Source organism: Sminthopsis crassicaudata, chromosome 4 (assembly GCF_048593235.1).
Source record: "Sminthopsis crassicaudata isolate SCR6 chromosome 4, ASM4859323v1, whole genome shotgun sequence".
In the NCBI taxonomy this organism is placed as follows: domain Eukaryota; kingdom Metazoa; phylum Chordata; class Mammalia; order Dasyuromorphia; family Dasyuridae; genus Sminthopsis; species Sminthopsis crassicaudata.
In genome coordinates, this window is record NC_133620.1 from 291,206,437 (window position 1) to 291,220,333 (window position 13,897).

General features: G+C 47.4%; 3 protein-coding genes across 8 annotated transcripts; all 3 read left to right on the plus strand.

Moving 5' to 3' along the window:
- Positions 1-1,539: 1,539 nt before the first annotated feature.
- On the plus strand, positions 1,540-4,077 carry GPSM3 (G protein signaling modulator 3). 3 transcript variants are annotated; one of them, XM_074311351.1, is made up of 5 exons: positions 1,540-1,667; positions 1,896-2,014; positions 2,193-2,292; positions 2,578-2,777; positions 3,094-4,077. In XM_074311351.1, exons 2-5 carry the CDS (start codon positions 1,967-1,969, stop codon positions 3,229-3,231), a joined length of 486 nt encoding a protein of 161 aa, XP_074167452.1. In that variant the 5' UTR covers positions 1,540-1,667; positions 1,896-1,966; the 3' UTR covers positions 3,232-4,077. The 3 variants fall into 3 exon arrangements, with proteins under 3 accessions (XP_074167452.1, XP_074167454.1, XP_074167455.1); XM_074311353.1 differs by lacking the exon at positions 1,540-1,667 and having other exon boundaries at positions 1,813-2,014; positions 2,616-2,777; XM_074311354.1 differs by lacking the exon at positions 1,540-1,667 and having other exon boundaries at positions 1,825-2,014.
- A 604-nt stretch (positions 4,078-4,681) lies between these two features.
- On the plus strand, positions 4,682-9,310 carry PBX2 (PBX homeobox 2). 2 transcript variants are annotated; one of them, XM_074311337.1, is made up of 9 exons: positions 4,682-5,146; positions 6,038-6,111; positions 6,470-6,717; positions 6,811-7,001; positions 7,146-7,281; positions 7,484-7,637; positions 8,007-8,095; positions 8,285-8,371; positions 8,506-9,310. In XM_074311337.1, the coding sequence occupies exons 1-9, from the start codon at positions 4,926-4,928 to the stop codon at positions 8,596-8,598; spliced, it is 1,293 nt and encodes a 430-aa protein (XP_074167438.1). In that variant the 5' UTR covers positions 4,682-4,925; the 3' UTR covers positions 8,599-9,310. The 2 variants fall into 2 exon arrangements, with proteins under 2 accessions (XP_074167438.1, XP_074167439.1); XM_074311338.1 differs by lacking the exon at positions 8,285-8,371.
- Positions 9,311-10,447: 1,137 nt separating this feature from the next.
- On the plus strand, positions 10,448-13,893 carry AGER (advanced glycosylation end-product specific receptor). 3 transcript variants are annotated; one of them, XM_074311335.1, is made up of 11 exons: positions 10,448-10,851; positions 11,101-11,201; positions 11,301-11,493; positions 11,634-11,698; positions 11,810-11,897; positions 12,048-12,236; positions 12,354-12,484; positions 12,707-12,848; positions 13,262-13,288; positions 13,384-13,513; positions 13,593-13,893. In XM_074311335.1, exons 1-11 carry the CDS (start codon positions 10,545-10,547, stop codon positions 13,687-13,689), a joined length of 1,470 nt encoding a protein of 489 aa, XP_074167436.1. In that variant the 5' UTR covers positions 10,448-10,544; the 3' UTR covers positions 13,690-13,893. The 3 variants fall into 3 exon arrangements, 2 of the variants coding, with proteins under 2 accessions (XP_074167436.1, XP_074167437.1); XR_012489361.1 differs by lacking the exon at positions 13,262-13,288 and having other exon boundaries at positions 12,707-12,865; XM_074311336.1 differs by lacking the exon at positions 13,262-13,288 and having other exon boundaries at positions 12,707-12,857.
- Positions 13,894-13,897: the final 4 nt, after the last annotated feature.

Below are 13,897 nucleotides of genomic sequence, written 5' to 3' on the forward strand. Positions count from 1 at the left end.
AAGACATCTTTGCTTTTGTTTTTTAATGAAGCGACAGATAAATGTGAGGTATGTTATGCCCATTTCTTTGAATTGTTCTTCCTCAGTCTTGCTGGAGGCAACTCCCTTCCCAGACCTGGCCACTCAGGCATTCCAAAGAGTCATAAAACTCCAGGTGGCTTATCTCAAACACTTGGTTTCCGGCTCAGACATCCTATCTCTAACTTCTTCACTTATTAGAATTAATGATACTTCCTTTTTTATTATAATTATAGCTTTTTATTTACAAAATATATGCATGGGTAGTTTTTCAACACTGACCCTTGCAAAACTTTCTGTTCCAACTTTTCCCCTCCTTCCCCCCACTTCCTCCCCTAAACGGCAGGTAGTCCAATACATGTTAAATATGTTAAAGTATATGTTGAATGCAATATATGTATACATATTTATACAATTATCTTGCTGCTCAAGAAAGATCATATCTAGAAAGGTAAAAAAAAAAAAAACCTGAGAAGGAAAACAAAAATCCAAGCACACAATAACAGAAAGAGTGGAAATGCTATGTTGTCGTCCACATTCATTTCCCATAGTTCTCTTTCTGGGTATCTCTGGCTGATTCTCTTCATCACTGAACAACTGGAACTGGTTTGGATCATCTCATTATTGAAGAGAGCCATGTCTATCAGAATTGATCATCATATAGTATTGTTATTGAAGTGTATATTGATCTGGTTCCACTCATTTCACTCAGCATCAGTTCATGTAAGTCTCTCCAGGCCTTTCTAAAATCATTTTTTACAGAACAATAATATTCTATAACATTCATATACCACAATTTATTCAACCATTCTCCAATTGATGGGCATCCACTCAGTTTCCAGTTTCTGGCCACTACAAAAAGAGCTGCCAGAAACATTTTTGCACATGCGGGTCCCTTTCCCTTCTCTAAGATCTCTTTGTAACATTGCTGGATCAAAGGGTATGTACAGCTTGATAACTTTTTGAGCATAGTTCTAAATTGCTTTCCAGAATGGTTGGATGATCCTTCTTTACCCCCAACCTATCAGAACTGAAAAGTCATGGTCCTTCCTGGAGTTCCAGCTCACCAGTACTCTACCCCCCCCCCTTGCCTTTGTTTCCCTGATCACTGAAGCCCTATAAGAGTCTCTCAGGAATCCCAGAATGCTGAGACAAGAGTCTGATTCAGCTGGCTGGGGTGAGCATGAGTCCTGTTTGGTCATGGATCCTGTTTGGCTGCCAGTCTAAACTCTCGATTAATAAAATATTAAAAACGCTCTCTAATCTCTATCTTGCCTCAGTTTCTCCAGAATTACAGTATCACTAATATCCTCCTGCTTCCCAGCAGGAAAGAATCTCTCCAATCTAAGTAGATGGGGGAAAGAGGGAGAGGAGGAATGCTACACTGAAAGATTATTCTACTAGGTCAGGGGTATTCCCTAGGGGAGGGGAAAGACTAGGGGTGGGGGTGGGGAACAGCCTGAGGAGTAAAACCACTTCCTCTTCAGCTAGTTCCTGTGTTGACAGTCAGCTAGGAAGGATAGAGGACCTGCTATGGGGGAGGGGGAGAGAAAGAGAAAGGGGGAGCAATGTTGCAGTCTGATAATCCCCCACAATACCTATTTCTCCTCATCAACATCCACTTCCCCAGGACCCTCAAACAGAGAAAAGTTAGTTTTATTGTATCTTTTTTCAGTACTTTCCAGAGGATAAGAGACTGCAGGGGAGGGTGGAAAAGGGGAACAGGAGGAAGTTGGTTGGGGGGGAGGGGAAACATCACTAAGAGGGATGGGCGGGGTTTGGGGGGACTAACCCAGAACCCATCTTCCTTCTTAGAACCCAGGCAACGGGCCCTCAAGTTCTCCCTCAACCCTATTCTATCTCCTGCTACCTTCTAGGGCTCAGGTGTCCAAGCCTACACCACCACTACTGCCTCCAATTCCCTTCTCACCTCCCCCTACTAAAGGGGATGGAAACAGAGAGACTCCAGGAAGAAGACGGCGATGAGATTGAGCAGGTAAGAAGGGGAAAGTTGGGAGAAAAGCAAAAAGGAAAATAGGTACAAGACAACAAATTTAGACTTTTAGAGAGACAAGAGTATACAGAGAAACAATGCATTGGAATACCAAGCAGGCACTCTTTCTTGCCTGGAGATTTGCCTACCTGTGATTGAAGTACCTACCTATCATTTTCAGAGCCTGCCCCCAGATGATCAAGACTGGCCCCCTCTCAATACTATCAGACCTTGGAGATCTGCACCCCCAACTCCTCCTCATTCCAGGAATCAAAACCCAGGTAATCACTCTATTACTTCTCTGTGCTCTTTAAATCATTACCTCAACCTTATTTTTGGCCTAAGTACCAATCTCAGATTTGATCCTAACCTCATTTATAAGACACTCGTTTCTAACTGGTACTCTCCCTCAATTATTCCAGAATTTTCATCATCCCATTCCCTAACTGTAACAAACACACCTTTTACAATGCTCCAATATCCAGTCTCTCCATTTACAGCTTCTCCTATCCCTAACTCCTCAACCTCCACATTTCTGATCCTCACCCCTACACATACTCCCCCAGCCCTAGGACCCCGCTCCGCCTCCATGCTCTCTCTGCAGACAGAACTCTTCTTGGACTTAGTAGCAGAAGCTCAGTCCAAAAGGCTTGAAGGACAGAGAGCCACCTTCCACATTTCCTCTGGCTCCCTAGCCACAGCCTCAGTCAGAGTCCAGGTTTCAGAGGACAAAGACCAACTCTACAGCACCATCCTCAGTCACCAGGTGAGACCAGAGCTTTCCTAACTTCCCTTAGGTATAAGATCCAGTCTGCCCCTCTGCCCTCAGATTCCCTTTTACACAGCACTCACTTCTCTAATGGACCCAGAAATCTGCATCATCCCCACCCCTCTACCCTTATCTGTTCTTATCCCCACTTTTGCTCCCTTCAGAGAGAAAATCAGGTATCCAGCTCCAACCAGTTCTTGAATCTTCCCCTACCCAATCCCCTAACTCCAGTATATCATTCCCTCAGGAATTCCCTCAGACATCCAATTTCCCCCTCCCCTGCTCACCTTACCTCTACCCCCTTTCTCCCCAGTGCCAGCGTATTGAAGCTCAGCGCTCAGACCCACCTCTTCCACCAGGAGGGCAAGAGCTTCTGGAGCTGTTGTGGAGGGTGCAGGGAGATGGCCGAATGGAGGAGCAAAGATCCAGACCTCCTACACATAACTGCTGATCTTTCCCCTCTCCTGCTGAAGTTGGGAGGTTGTGGGGTGGAGGTGAAGTGAGGAGTAAGGGACTGAGAGCACTGTCTAAAAATTGTCTCAGCCTGGGCCTGTCTCCAGGGGTTATCAGGATTTGCAGAACACAGTGAACAATCAACTCCTCTCCTCCATTCTTCTCTATGGGAATAGTGATGCTGAGACCCCTAAAGTTTCCCCACTGAGACCAGGGCACCTGACATTCCTCTAAGAAAATCAGATTGGGGATGGGAAGAACAGAGAATAATAGCAATGTAGGAGAAAGCCTGAAAAGAGGGAATCTTGGTAACTTAAACCCTCCCAGGAGGATACCCACACCTTTGTCCACTTGGATCTGAAGTACTGAGGTTAGAATAGAATTCGGTCTTCAGGAATGACTGAGAAACTATCCAGATCCAACCAGAAATGAGCTGCCTAAGAAACTTCCAGAGGGAGGGGAAAAGGGACAGCACCTCTATCTACTCTATCTTGTTCCTCTCAAGATACAAACATCTTTGTCCCCTAAGGGGGACCAGTTTTATCTGCACTCTCTCCCAGTCTTCCAAGAAGCCTAGACCTTTGAGGGAATAAGAGTGCTGCCCTGTATAAACAACTGTGGCCTCTTTCCTATCAGTGAAGGAAAAGGCTTGGAAGGTTGGAGGAAAAAGATCGGAAGCCTCCAGCCCCTTCACCCTACCACCCATTTCATCCTTTGAGAGGACAGGATGAAGGGAGGAGGCCCAAAGACCGGGTGATCCGAGACTTCACACCCCTTCTCCTTAATCCCACCTCCCTGAAAGCATATTGTTTCAATTTTATGAATAAATTTAATTTCCTTTTCATCTGAAGACTGGTGACTAAGTGAGAGGGGGCATGGGATCTTTGGGGAGAGGAGCTAAGGGGAAAGGCCTGAGGCAAGGGCTGGATAGCTCTTTCCTTTGTCTGGCTGCAGGCCAGCTCACCTCCGAGGCTGGTTAATTACTAGCTCATTAAGCTTCGGCTGGAGACCTCCCTAATTACATACTTACCCCCTCCCCTCTCTGCACAGCTCCCACACTCCTGGTCTTAATTAAGTAAGACAGGAAGGGAGTCTTTAGGACTAGAAATATGAACAGAGCTGTCCAAGAACCCGGGCACCTGGCATCTCTAGCCATCCCTTATCAGGAGTCGAACGCCACCTCTCCCTCCAGGCTTTGGTTTCCTTCCCTATAGAAGATCAAAATAAGCATCAGGCCCTTAACTCTCGCAATTCCAATCTTCTCTCCAAAGAACCTTCTCCTTCTCCCCACATCTTTCTCTTTTTTCCCCACCTCTTCTTTGGTCTCTGTTCTTTGGTCTATCTCTCCGCCCACAACTCCTCCCTGTTCCTCCTCTCCTCTCTCCTCCTCTTCCTCCTAATCTCCCCTCCCCCAGCTTCCCCCCTCCTCCCTCCCTCTCTCTCACACACACCCCCGCCCGGGCCTCCTCTCTCTTCGGCTCCATTTTCTCCGCCGCCCGGGGCCGGGGTCTCCTCTGGGGGGGCCCATCCCATATCTCCGAGCTTCCCCCAGGGCAGGGGCCCCCCAGGGAGACAGGTGGGGGGGTGGCAGTAGGAGCATCGGCCCAAGCAATTTTTCAAGAAAAGGGGGGAACCCGGGAGAAAGGAGGGACTGATCAGGGAGGGGCTCCGGGGGGAGGCCCCCCCCCAGCCATGGATGAAAGGCTACTAGGGCCGCCCCCTCCAGGCGGTGGCCGGGGAGGCCTGGGGCTAATAGGTGGGGAGCCAGGGGGATCTGGGGAACCTCCCGGTGGTGGAGAACCCGGAGGGGGTCCTGGGGGGGTCCCAGGAGGACGGGGAAAGCAGGACATCGGGGACATCCTGCAGCAGATCATGACCATCACCGACCAAAGCCTGGATGAGGCCCAGGCCAAGTGAGTCCCCCCAACCCTTTTCCAAATCTGAGATCTCTTCACACATACGGGCTTTTGGGACCCTCCCCCATATTCTGACCCTCTGTAGTCCTCTCACTGTCTTTTGGTCTTTTCTAAATCCCCTCAACTACTCTACCTCTTCCTCCCTTACTCTAAGGAATCCCTAGACCTGCTGTATACAATCTCTTTAGGTGCCTGTGAATTCCCTAAATGCTTAGCCTGCTCCTGATCTCTCAGTAACTCCTAAGCCCCTCGAAATATCCAATATTCCAAGGCTGTCTTTTAGTACCCAGTGTGGGATTTTTATCATCACAGCATCTAATACCCCTACTCACAACCTTACCCAAATCACTTGATTACAACCTCCTGGCCACCCCTACCCTAAACTTTTAAGTAAGAAAGCTTTCCCCACTCTTCCACTTTAAGCTTGTTCAAGCTATTCTTATACCCTTCCTCATAGCTTCCCTCTAACTTCCTCCTATGGAACCTCCAAACTCCTAGCCTCACTGTCTCCTGGCCCCCATTTCTTCTCTTAAACCCACTTATCTCCCCCAATGACCCTCCCAAACTCTTCCATACCCCTTCGAACTCATTACCCCATGTCTCCCTCAACACACACACACACACACACACACACACACATCCCATCACTGGTTTCCATTTAATTCTGTGCACTTCTCCAAAATCTAGGACCTGGTCTGGCCCCCTAGTCTCTCATTTCCTTCAACCCCATCCCAATTTCTTTCTACCTTTTTGACTTCTCCCTGTACTTCTCTCTCCCTTCTTGTCCCTCAACTTATTCTACCTCTTCCCCAATTCTCACATGCTTCTTGCAGTGACATTCCTATCTTTCTCCTTCCTTCTTTTGTTCTTCTCCTCTTCCTTCCCCAGGAAACATGCCCTGAATTGCCACCGAATGAAGCCTGCTCTTTTCAGTGTCCTATGTGAAATCAAAGAGAAAACGGGTATGTATGCCCCCCCCCACAACACACACACTCCTTTCCTGGGAATGAAATCCAGCTCATGATAGAGACAGTAGGAACAGGTCTGGGTCCCTGAAGAATGAGAAGGAGAAAAGAAACTGGGGACAGAACTTGCTGAGTTCCCAAGGGAAAGAAGAGGCTGCTGGGTAGTTAGGTACCATAGACCTAAAACTTAAAAGGACCTCAGGGGCTATCTAATTCAACCCCCTCATTTTATAGATGAAATAACTAAGGCCCAGCCAGGTTTAAATGAAATTGTCCAAAGTTACAGAGAGAGTAAGTGTTGGAGAAAGGATTTGAACCCATCCCCTGAAACCCTATACTTTATCTCACATCCCAGGCCTCAGTATCCGAAGTTCACAAGAGGAAGAGCCCGTGGACCCCCAGCTGATGCGTTTGGACAACATGCTTCTGGCAGAAGGGGTAGCAGGACCTGAGAAGGGAGGAGGGTCTGCAGCCGCAGCTGCAGCAGCAGCAGCCTCTGGGGGTGGAGTGTCTCCTGACAACTCTATTGAGCACTCTGACTATCGAAGTAAATTGGCCCAGATCCGCCATATTTACCATTCTGAGTTGGAGAAGTACGAACAGGTATAGCCCCTTGGGCCGGATGAAGGAGGGAGCATTGGGAGGCTGTCAAAGGGGTCTCCTCATACAAACCTGGCTTCCTGATCCCCCTCCCAGGCATGTAATGAGTTTACTACCCATGTGATGAACCTGCTTCGAGAGCAGAGTCGTACACGGCCTGTGGCTCCCAAGGAAATGGAACGTATGGTTGGCATCATCCACCGAAAATTCAGTGCCATTCAGATGCAGCTCAAACAGAGCACATGTGAAGCTGTCATGATCCTTCGCTCGCGTTTCCTGGATGCCAGGTGACTTGGAAATCTAGGATCCCAGCCCATAGCTCTTTTACCAGCCTCCTTCCCTTTATTGAGCAACAACAATCCTCCCCGTCACTCCAAATCCATCTCCCAGAGACTCCAACTTTCTCACAAACCCTCTCCCTGTCCCTGCAGAAGAAAACGCCGTAACTTCAGTAAACAGGCCACTGAGGTCTTAAATGAGTATTTCTACTCCCACCTGAGTAACCCTTATCCTAGTGAAGAGGCCAAGGAGGAGCTTGCCAAGAAGTGTGGGATCACTGTCTCTCAGGTAATGGGGGCAGGTACTACCGAAGGAAAGACTTTTGTTTCCTGAGAAACAAGGGAATGGAGAAAAGTTGGCAAGAGAAGAATAAACTGAGAGGGGAAGGTTATCACGTCTTGGAGGGAGGGAGAAAAGGAGGGCAGTCAAGTCACAGGGTTTCAGAAAATGCTAGTCTTCCTCAAGTCCTGTCCTCTTCCTCTCTTCAAAGGTCTCTAACTGGTTTGGCAACAAGCGGATCAGATATAAGAAAAATATTGGGAAGTTCCAGGAAGAAGCAAATATCTATGCAGTGAAAACTGCTGTGTCTGTCACTCAAGGGGGGCATAGCCGTGCCAGTTCCCCTACACCTCCCTCTTCTGCAGGTTGGACTTCCCACTACTCTTATTCCATTGGTTTACATTCCCTGAATTTGCTTTTTTCCCTGTCTGATCCAAATTGTGGCAGAAAGGGGCCCTATCTAGTTTGAGGGTGACCAAAATGAGACAGGATTTGGAACACATCACAACATATAGTTCTTGCCATCTTAGAGAATTTATCCCTTGCCTTCTCTTCTAGCAGAGAAGATCCATAGGGAATGAGGTGAAATCTTCCCTTTCTGGATTGACAGTTTATTCACCAATCTCTTGTATATGGAAGTAAACCCTTAGAGAAATAGTTCTGAGGTGCTTTGGGAATCCTAGCTAGGAATAATTTAGTTTTCCCTCTTCCTCTATTCTTTTGCTTTCCCATAGGCTCTGGTGGTTCCTTCAACCTCTCAGGATCAGGAGACTTGTTCCTAGGGATGCCTGGGCTCAATGGAGACTCCTACCCCAGTTCCCAGGTCAGTGGCACAAGGCTATGTGTTTTCTTTATGCCTTCCCTTCACCCGCTAAAATATAGCACATTGTATCTTGTAATTCTAGGGTGTAAGAATCACTTCTTTTGCCTTGCTGTCTCTTTTCCCTTGGGACATAGGTGCCTTTTCTTTTTCTGCCTCCCACTTCCTCACCCCTCCTTTTGCCTCTCTCAGGTGGAATCACTCCGACACTCAATGGGCCCTGGGGGCTACGGGGAAAGTCTTGGGGGAGGCCAGACGTACAGCCCCCGGGAAATGAGGGTGAGTCTGTATATAGAATCACCCCTACTCTCCCTAGGATCAGAGAGATGTCCTCTACATTTTCCTTCCATACCTTTTCTCAAAATATGAGAACTTCCTCCCTTGTAATCCTATATGTCCCTCTCCTTTCCTAGGCTAATGGTGGCTGGCAAGAGGCAGTGACCCCATCTTCAGTGACATCCCCAACAGAGGGACCTGGAAGCGTTCATTCTGACACGTCCAATTGATCCAGTCTCTGTCTCAGGGGGTGGGGGGACACATTGGATGACTCCTGAAGAGAGTCATGAAGAGGCCCAGTACATCCTGTGAACACACCCCACCCAAAGGAGAAGCACAAGGCAGAGGGACAAATGGGGCTTTTCCTCATAAAGGTGTCTCAGTGCTAGGTGTGCAAACCAGAGAGTGGGAAGGATCTCCTAAGGGATCCTTCTCTGTTTGCTTCATTTCTCCCCTCTACCCTACTTCTTTCCTTTAGTCTTCTCTCTCTCTCCCTCTCTCTCTCTCTCTCTCTCTCTCTCTCTCTCTCTCTCTCTCTCTCTCTCTCTCTCTCTCTCTCTCTCTCTCTCTCTCTCTCTCTCCCCTCTCTCCCCCTCTCATGACTTATTCCTCTTGTCCTCCCCACTCCACCCTATCCCACTTATCCACTCTAGAATTAGGCAGAGACGCCACCCTGCCTGCCTAGTGACGCCAAAAATGGAGACAAAATTTTTGGACAGAGGACACAGGCCATGCCCCCTGTGCACCCCACCCCCTGCCCCCTAAGACAGCTCTTATTACCTCATATGCAGCTCATCTTAAACCAATAGAATTGCTCGGTGGACAAGAGTGTCTGACTCAGATATCTACCTCGAAGGGAGTTTCTGCTACTTTAGAAAAATGTTGACAGGCTTTGGATTTTTTTTTTTCTAAAAAAAAAAAAAAAAAAAAGAAAAAAGAAAACCTGGGATTCATCTGTTGGTTTTTTATTTGTTTTTAATTTAGGTTTGTTTTGTTTTGTTTTGGGTGAGGAAAGGGGTTAAGTGTATTGTTTCTTTTGATTTCTTCCTTTCCCATATTAGGGTTAATAGCCATTAGTATTGGATGGGGGGGGAAATGAACAAATTTAAGAGGACCTGCCAATCTCACTCCCCAAATGGGTCCATCAATCTGATCTACAGGATATGTTGAAAGAGAATAAAACCCTCCCTTTAGACCTTGCTGGGTACTGAGAACTTTTTCATTTGCATGTGCAAATAAGCTTGCTTCATTCTTCCAGATATCTGGTAATAGGAAAACTAAAGGGGATAAATGACCTCCCCAGGAAATTACTTGAGGAATGGGTCAGCAGAACTGAGGATTGTAATTTTAAGGGAAAAAGTGAAATCACTTGCCTCCTCTCCCAGGGACTAACACATCTTAAATATGTTTTTGCATTTTTTTTTTTTTATTGTTATCCTAGCTTGGGGGGAAGGGAGGCTTATTGCCAAATACATGAAATAGGAGGGTATGCTTGTTGTCTCTCCCTCAGTTTCCCCAGAAATGAGGTTTCTGATCTTAGCCCAAAATCTGGGGTGTAGAGGAGAGCAACAGGGGTGAAGTGTGGGGGGGGGAAGTATTAGAAATGTCCCTTATCTCCACCCCTCTCCCCTCCTGGCTAAACTCCTCAAACATCCTCAGGATTTGGTGTGTGTGTGTTGGGATGAGGGGACTCCTCCCAATATAGGGATTCTGGGGCAGGGTCAGGAAGTAATGGGGATGGGGGGGGGGAGGGTGAAGGGGCAGTTATCTCCTCACTTGTAAACTTGTAGTTTCACAGAACAAATGACAGTTTTAAATAAAGAAATTTTTTTTTCCCCTGGGTTTGGTGAAGAATTTTTTTCACGTATATGAGAACTTGGATTTCTCTAGGTTTTTAATCTTTCCCCACACATGAAATCTGACATCATCATGGCTTAATGGGACAGACATGGTCTGGAAATCTAGGAGTCCCGAGTTTGACACTTGATTTCACAACTCACTTAAAAGTGTTATCCCTTGCCTGATTTTTCCTTCTTTCTCTCAATTCAATACCCTTTCTCCTAGGGAGAATAGACTTATGCCTAGTCCTATCTAGCAACTTCTCCTCTCTTAGAAGAGGGTCTACTATGCCCACTAGTCTTCAGTGGCTTGGCTTGGGGGTGCCAAGATTTAGAGCATGTTTCTCCCCAGTTCCCATGGGTGTGGCTTTGCTAAGAGTCAGCAGTACCTGGGTTGGGGAACACAACAGTTTCTTCTGGTACTTCAAGGGCCCTTGTTGAGAACCCAGCTGGATTCCTGGCATTCTCCAGGGGAGCAGACAAAAGAGATTGGGGAGAAAAGGGGGAGGAGAATCACAGGGTGCTGGCTTTATGTGGGACAGTGGCAAGATACTAAGAGAGTCAAACAGCCAGGAGCCTGGGAAGAAGACAGGATGGCATTTCAGACAAACACAGGAGCCTGGGTGCTGATTCTTAGCATAGGGGGTAAGGGACTTGCCCAGATAAGCCCCAACCCCCTTGAGTATTCCTTCTCTTCCCTATTCAACTGCAATTCCCCCACCATTCCTACTCCTCTTCTACCTCCCATACCTATCCCTTATGTTCTTCTCTAGCTATTTCCTTGCCTGATGCTACTTCAAATAGGGGACTCCAACCCTGTGCTGGCTCTGTCACATATTCTGGCCTTCCCCATCCCTACCCCAAAAATCTATCATGCTTTCTCCTTGAGGGCAGTGGTTGGCAGTCAGAACATCTCAGCCAGGATCGGGGAGCCCTTGGTGCTGACCTGTAAGGGGGCTCCTAGGAAACCACCCCAGCAACTTGAATGGAAACTGGTAAGTTAGGAGTTATCTCTTAAGCCTTCTTGCTTTCTAATTCACATGAACTTTTTCCCCTGTTCAATTGTCATCCTTTGCTTCCTAAACTCTTCCCAGAACACAGGCCGGACTGAAGCCTGGAAAATCCTCTCTCCTGGAGAGAGCCCTTGGGAGAGTGTGGCTCGAGTTCTCCCCAATGGCTCCCTTCTCCTGCCAGCTGTTGGGATCCAGGATGAAGGAACATTCAGGTGCAAGGCAACCAATCGCCATGGGAAGGAGTTCAAGTCCAACTATCGACTTCGTGTCTACCGTAAGGGCAAAAAGAGCTTCTCTTTGGCAATCTTCAGCATCTTCAAATCTGGGGCTTCTTCCCCCCACACCCACATCCTCCTCTACCTGGATTAAAAAAAAAAATCCTTTGAGGACCTCTGATTTCATTTTTCCCTCTAGAGATTCCAAGGAAGCCAAAAATAGTGGGCTCTGCCTCTGAACTCATTGCTGGGATCCCCAACAAGGTAGAATTGGAAAAAAAAAAAAAAAGGCGGGGGGGGAATGGTGCATGAGGGGTGGAAAAGGCATTCCAAAGGGCAAAAATGGAGGGTGATGAGGTCATTCTGGTATACCAGGTAGGAACATGCCTATCAGAAGGGGGATACCCAGCAGGGACTCTTAGCTGGCATCTAGATGGAAAAGCCCTGGTGCCTGATGGGAAAGGTGAGTGTTTCCTTAAAGAAAACTTTCTTTACAAAGTTTATTTCCTCTCTGTGATCTTTCAAATCTTAAAAACTTTCTTCTTGCCATAGCCTTTTCCCCCTCTATATCCAGTCCTCTACTTTTTGGGACATGAATCTTTTTCCCCACCAGGAGTATCTGTGAGGGAGGAGACCAGAAGACACCCTGACACAGGACTTTTCACAATACAATCAGAGCTGACAATGACCCCAGTTCCAGGAGGCCCTCTGAATCCCACCTTCTCTTGCAGCCTTAGCTTCAGTCCCAGTGTTCCTGGACAACAGGCCCTCCACACAGCTCCTATTCAACCCAGTGTCTGGGGTGAGAGTTGAGTGGAAGAGAATTAGAAGAGGCTTATATATAAAAGGGGGGGTGGTATGTATTTCAAATGAGGAAGCAGTATGCAGTAGAGGAATTAACCACCATTGCCATTCCCAGAGCCAGTATCTTTGGAGGAAGTTCGACTAGTAGTAGATCCAGAGGGTGGAGCAGTGGCCCCTGGAGGGGCAGTAACCCTGACCTGTGAGGTCCCTGCTCAGCACTCACCACAAATTCATTGGCTCAAAGATGTGAGTGACTCAGTTCCTTAATGGTACAGTGAGTTTAATGAAAAGGAGAGCCATGTGAAACACTGGGAGGTGAATGATTTGGGTTGGAGAAGGGGGAAGGAAGAAGAAGTTACAGAAATACTAAGTTGGGGGAGAAGGAAATTTGGAAGATAAATGGGACAATACCGTAGAAGGGGATCCCTGATAATCATCTAGTATCTCTCCTCCCCCATCCTTTCCCAGGGTTCTCCTTTGCCTATTGCACCAAGCTCTGTGCTGTTCCTTCCTGAGATCACAGTCCAAGACCAAGGAATATACAGTTGTGTTGCCACTGACCAAAGTCATAGGTCACGAGAAAGTCCTGGTGTTAGCATCAGCATCATTGGTGAGAAAAGTCCTCCTGTCCAATTTTCCAATCCCAGACCAGACTGAGGCATGAGTCACAGAGGCCAAACTTCAGGTCTCAATCCTCCATCCCTTGCCAGCTCCCACTTACCATACTGCCCCCCCCAAGAAGGCTATTCCTTCCAGGCTCCTGTCCAGGCTCCTCTGCCCAACAGAGGAAGCCCAACAAGCCTCCTCCATTGCCAGAAAAAAAACAACTTTAGCTGCAAGGGTGTTCTGTGAGGAATGGGAAGTAGGGGGGGAGGGGAGGGGGAGAATAAAGGAGTTCATCTTCCTTGGGAATCCGAGCGATGGAGAGAAAAACAGGTCCTAAGTACAGTAGGGATACTTCCCTGCCTCCTTCCCCACATTCTAGCTCTAACCCCCTTGACTAAGATCTATTTTGACTTTCAGATTCTAGAGAAAATGACCAAGTAGAAGGTAAGAATCATAGATATGTGGATGGCTGGTGAGACAAACTGGAAGTAACACTAAAATTGTTCTTTCTCCAATCATGTTTTGTCATCTCCCCACAGGCTCTGAGGGAGGCCCAGGATTAGGCTTACTGGCCCTCATTCTAGTAGTTTTGGGTGGCCTGGTCACAGCTGCCCTGCTGGGGGGATTCCTTTTGTGGAAAAAAAAGCGGCTCTTCCACAAAGAAGAGAGGTAAGTGAAGAGAATGGAAAGTCTAGGGCCAGAGATCAGAAGCCAACATCTAGGGCTCCCTCCCTTTTTCCTTCTGTAGGAAGGTTCCTGAGTGCCCAGAGGAAGAGGAAGAACGGGCAGAACTAAATCAACCTGAAAAAGAAGAAACAGCTGAGAACAGTGAAGGGGAACCCTGAGCAATCCTTGGCTATCCATCTAATTCCATCCATCTTTTTCCCACTCCCTACCCTAATGCTATTTCTCCTGACCTCAATATCCCTTCCCCATTTTCACTACTTCTCCTGAAAAGTCAGTCTTTCTCACATCAACTGAGAGCTGAACCTGTTCCCTGCTTGTGCACACTCATCCAAACAATGATTATTAAATATCTGATAATCCTACACT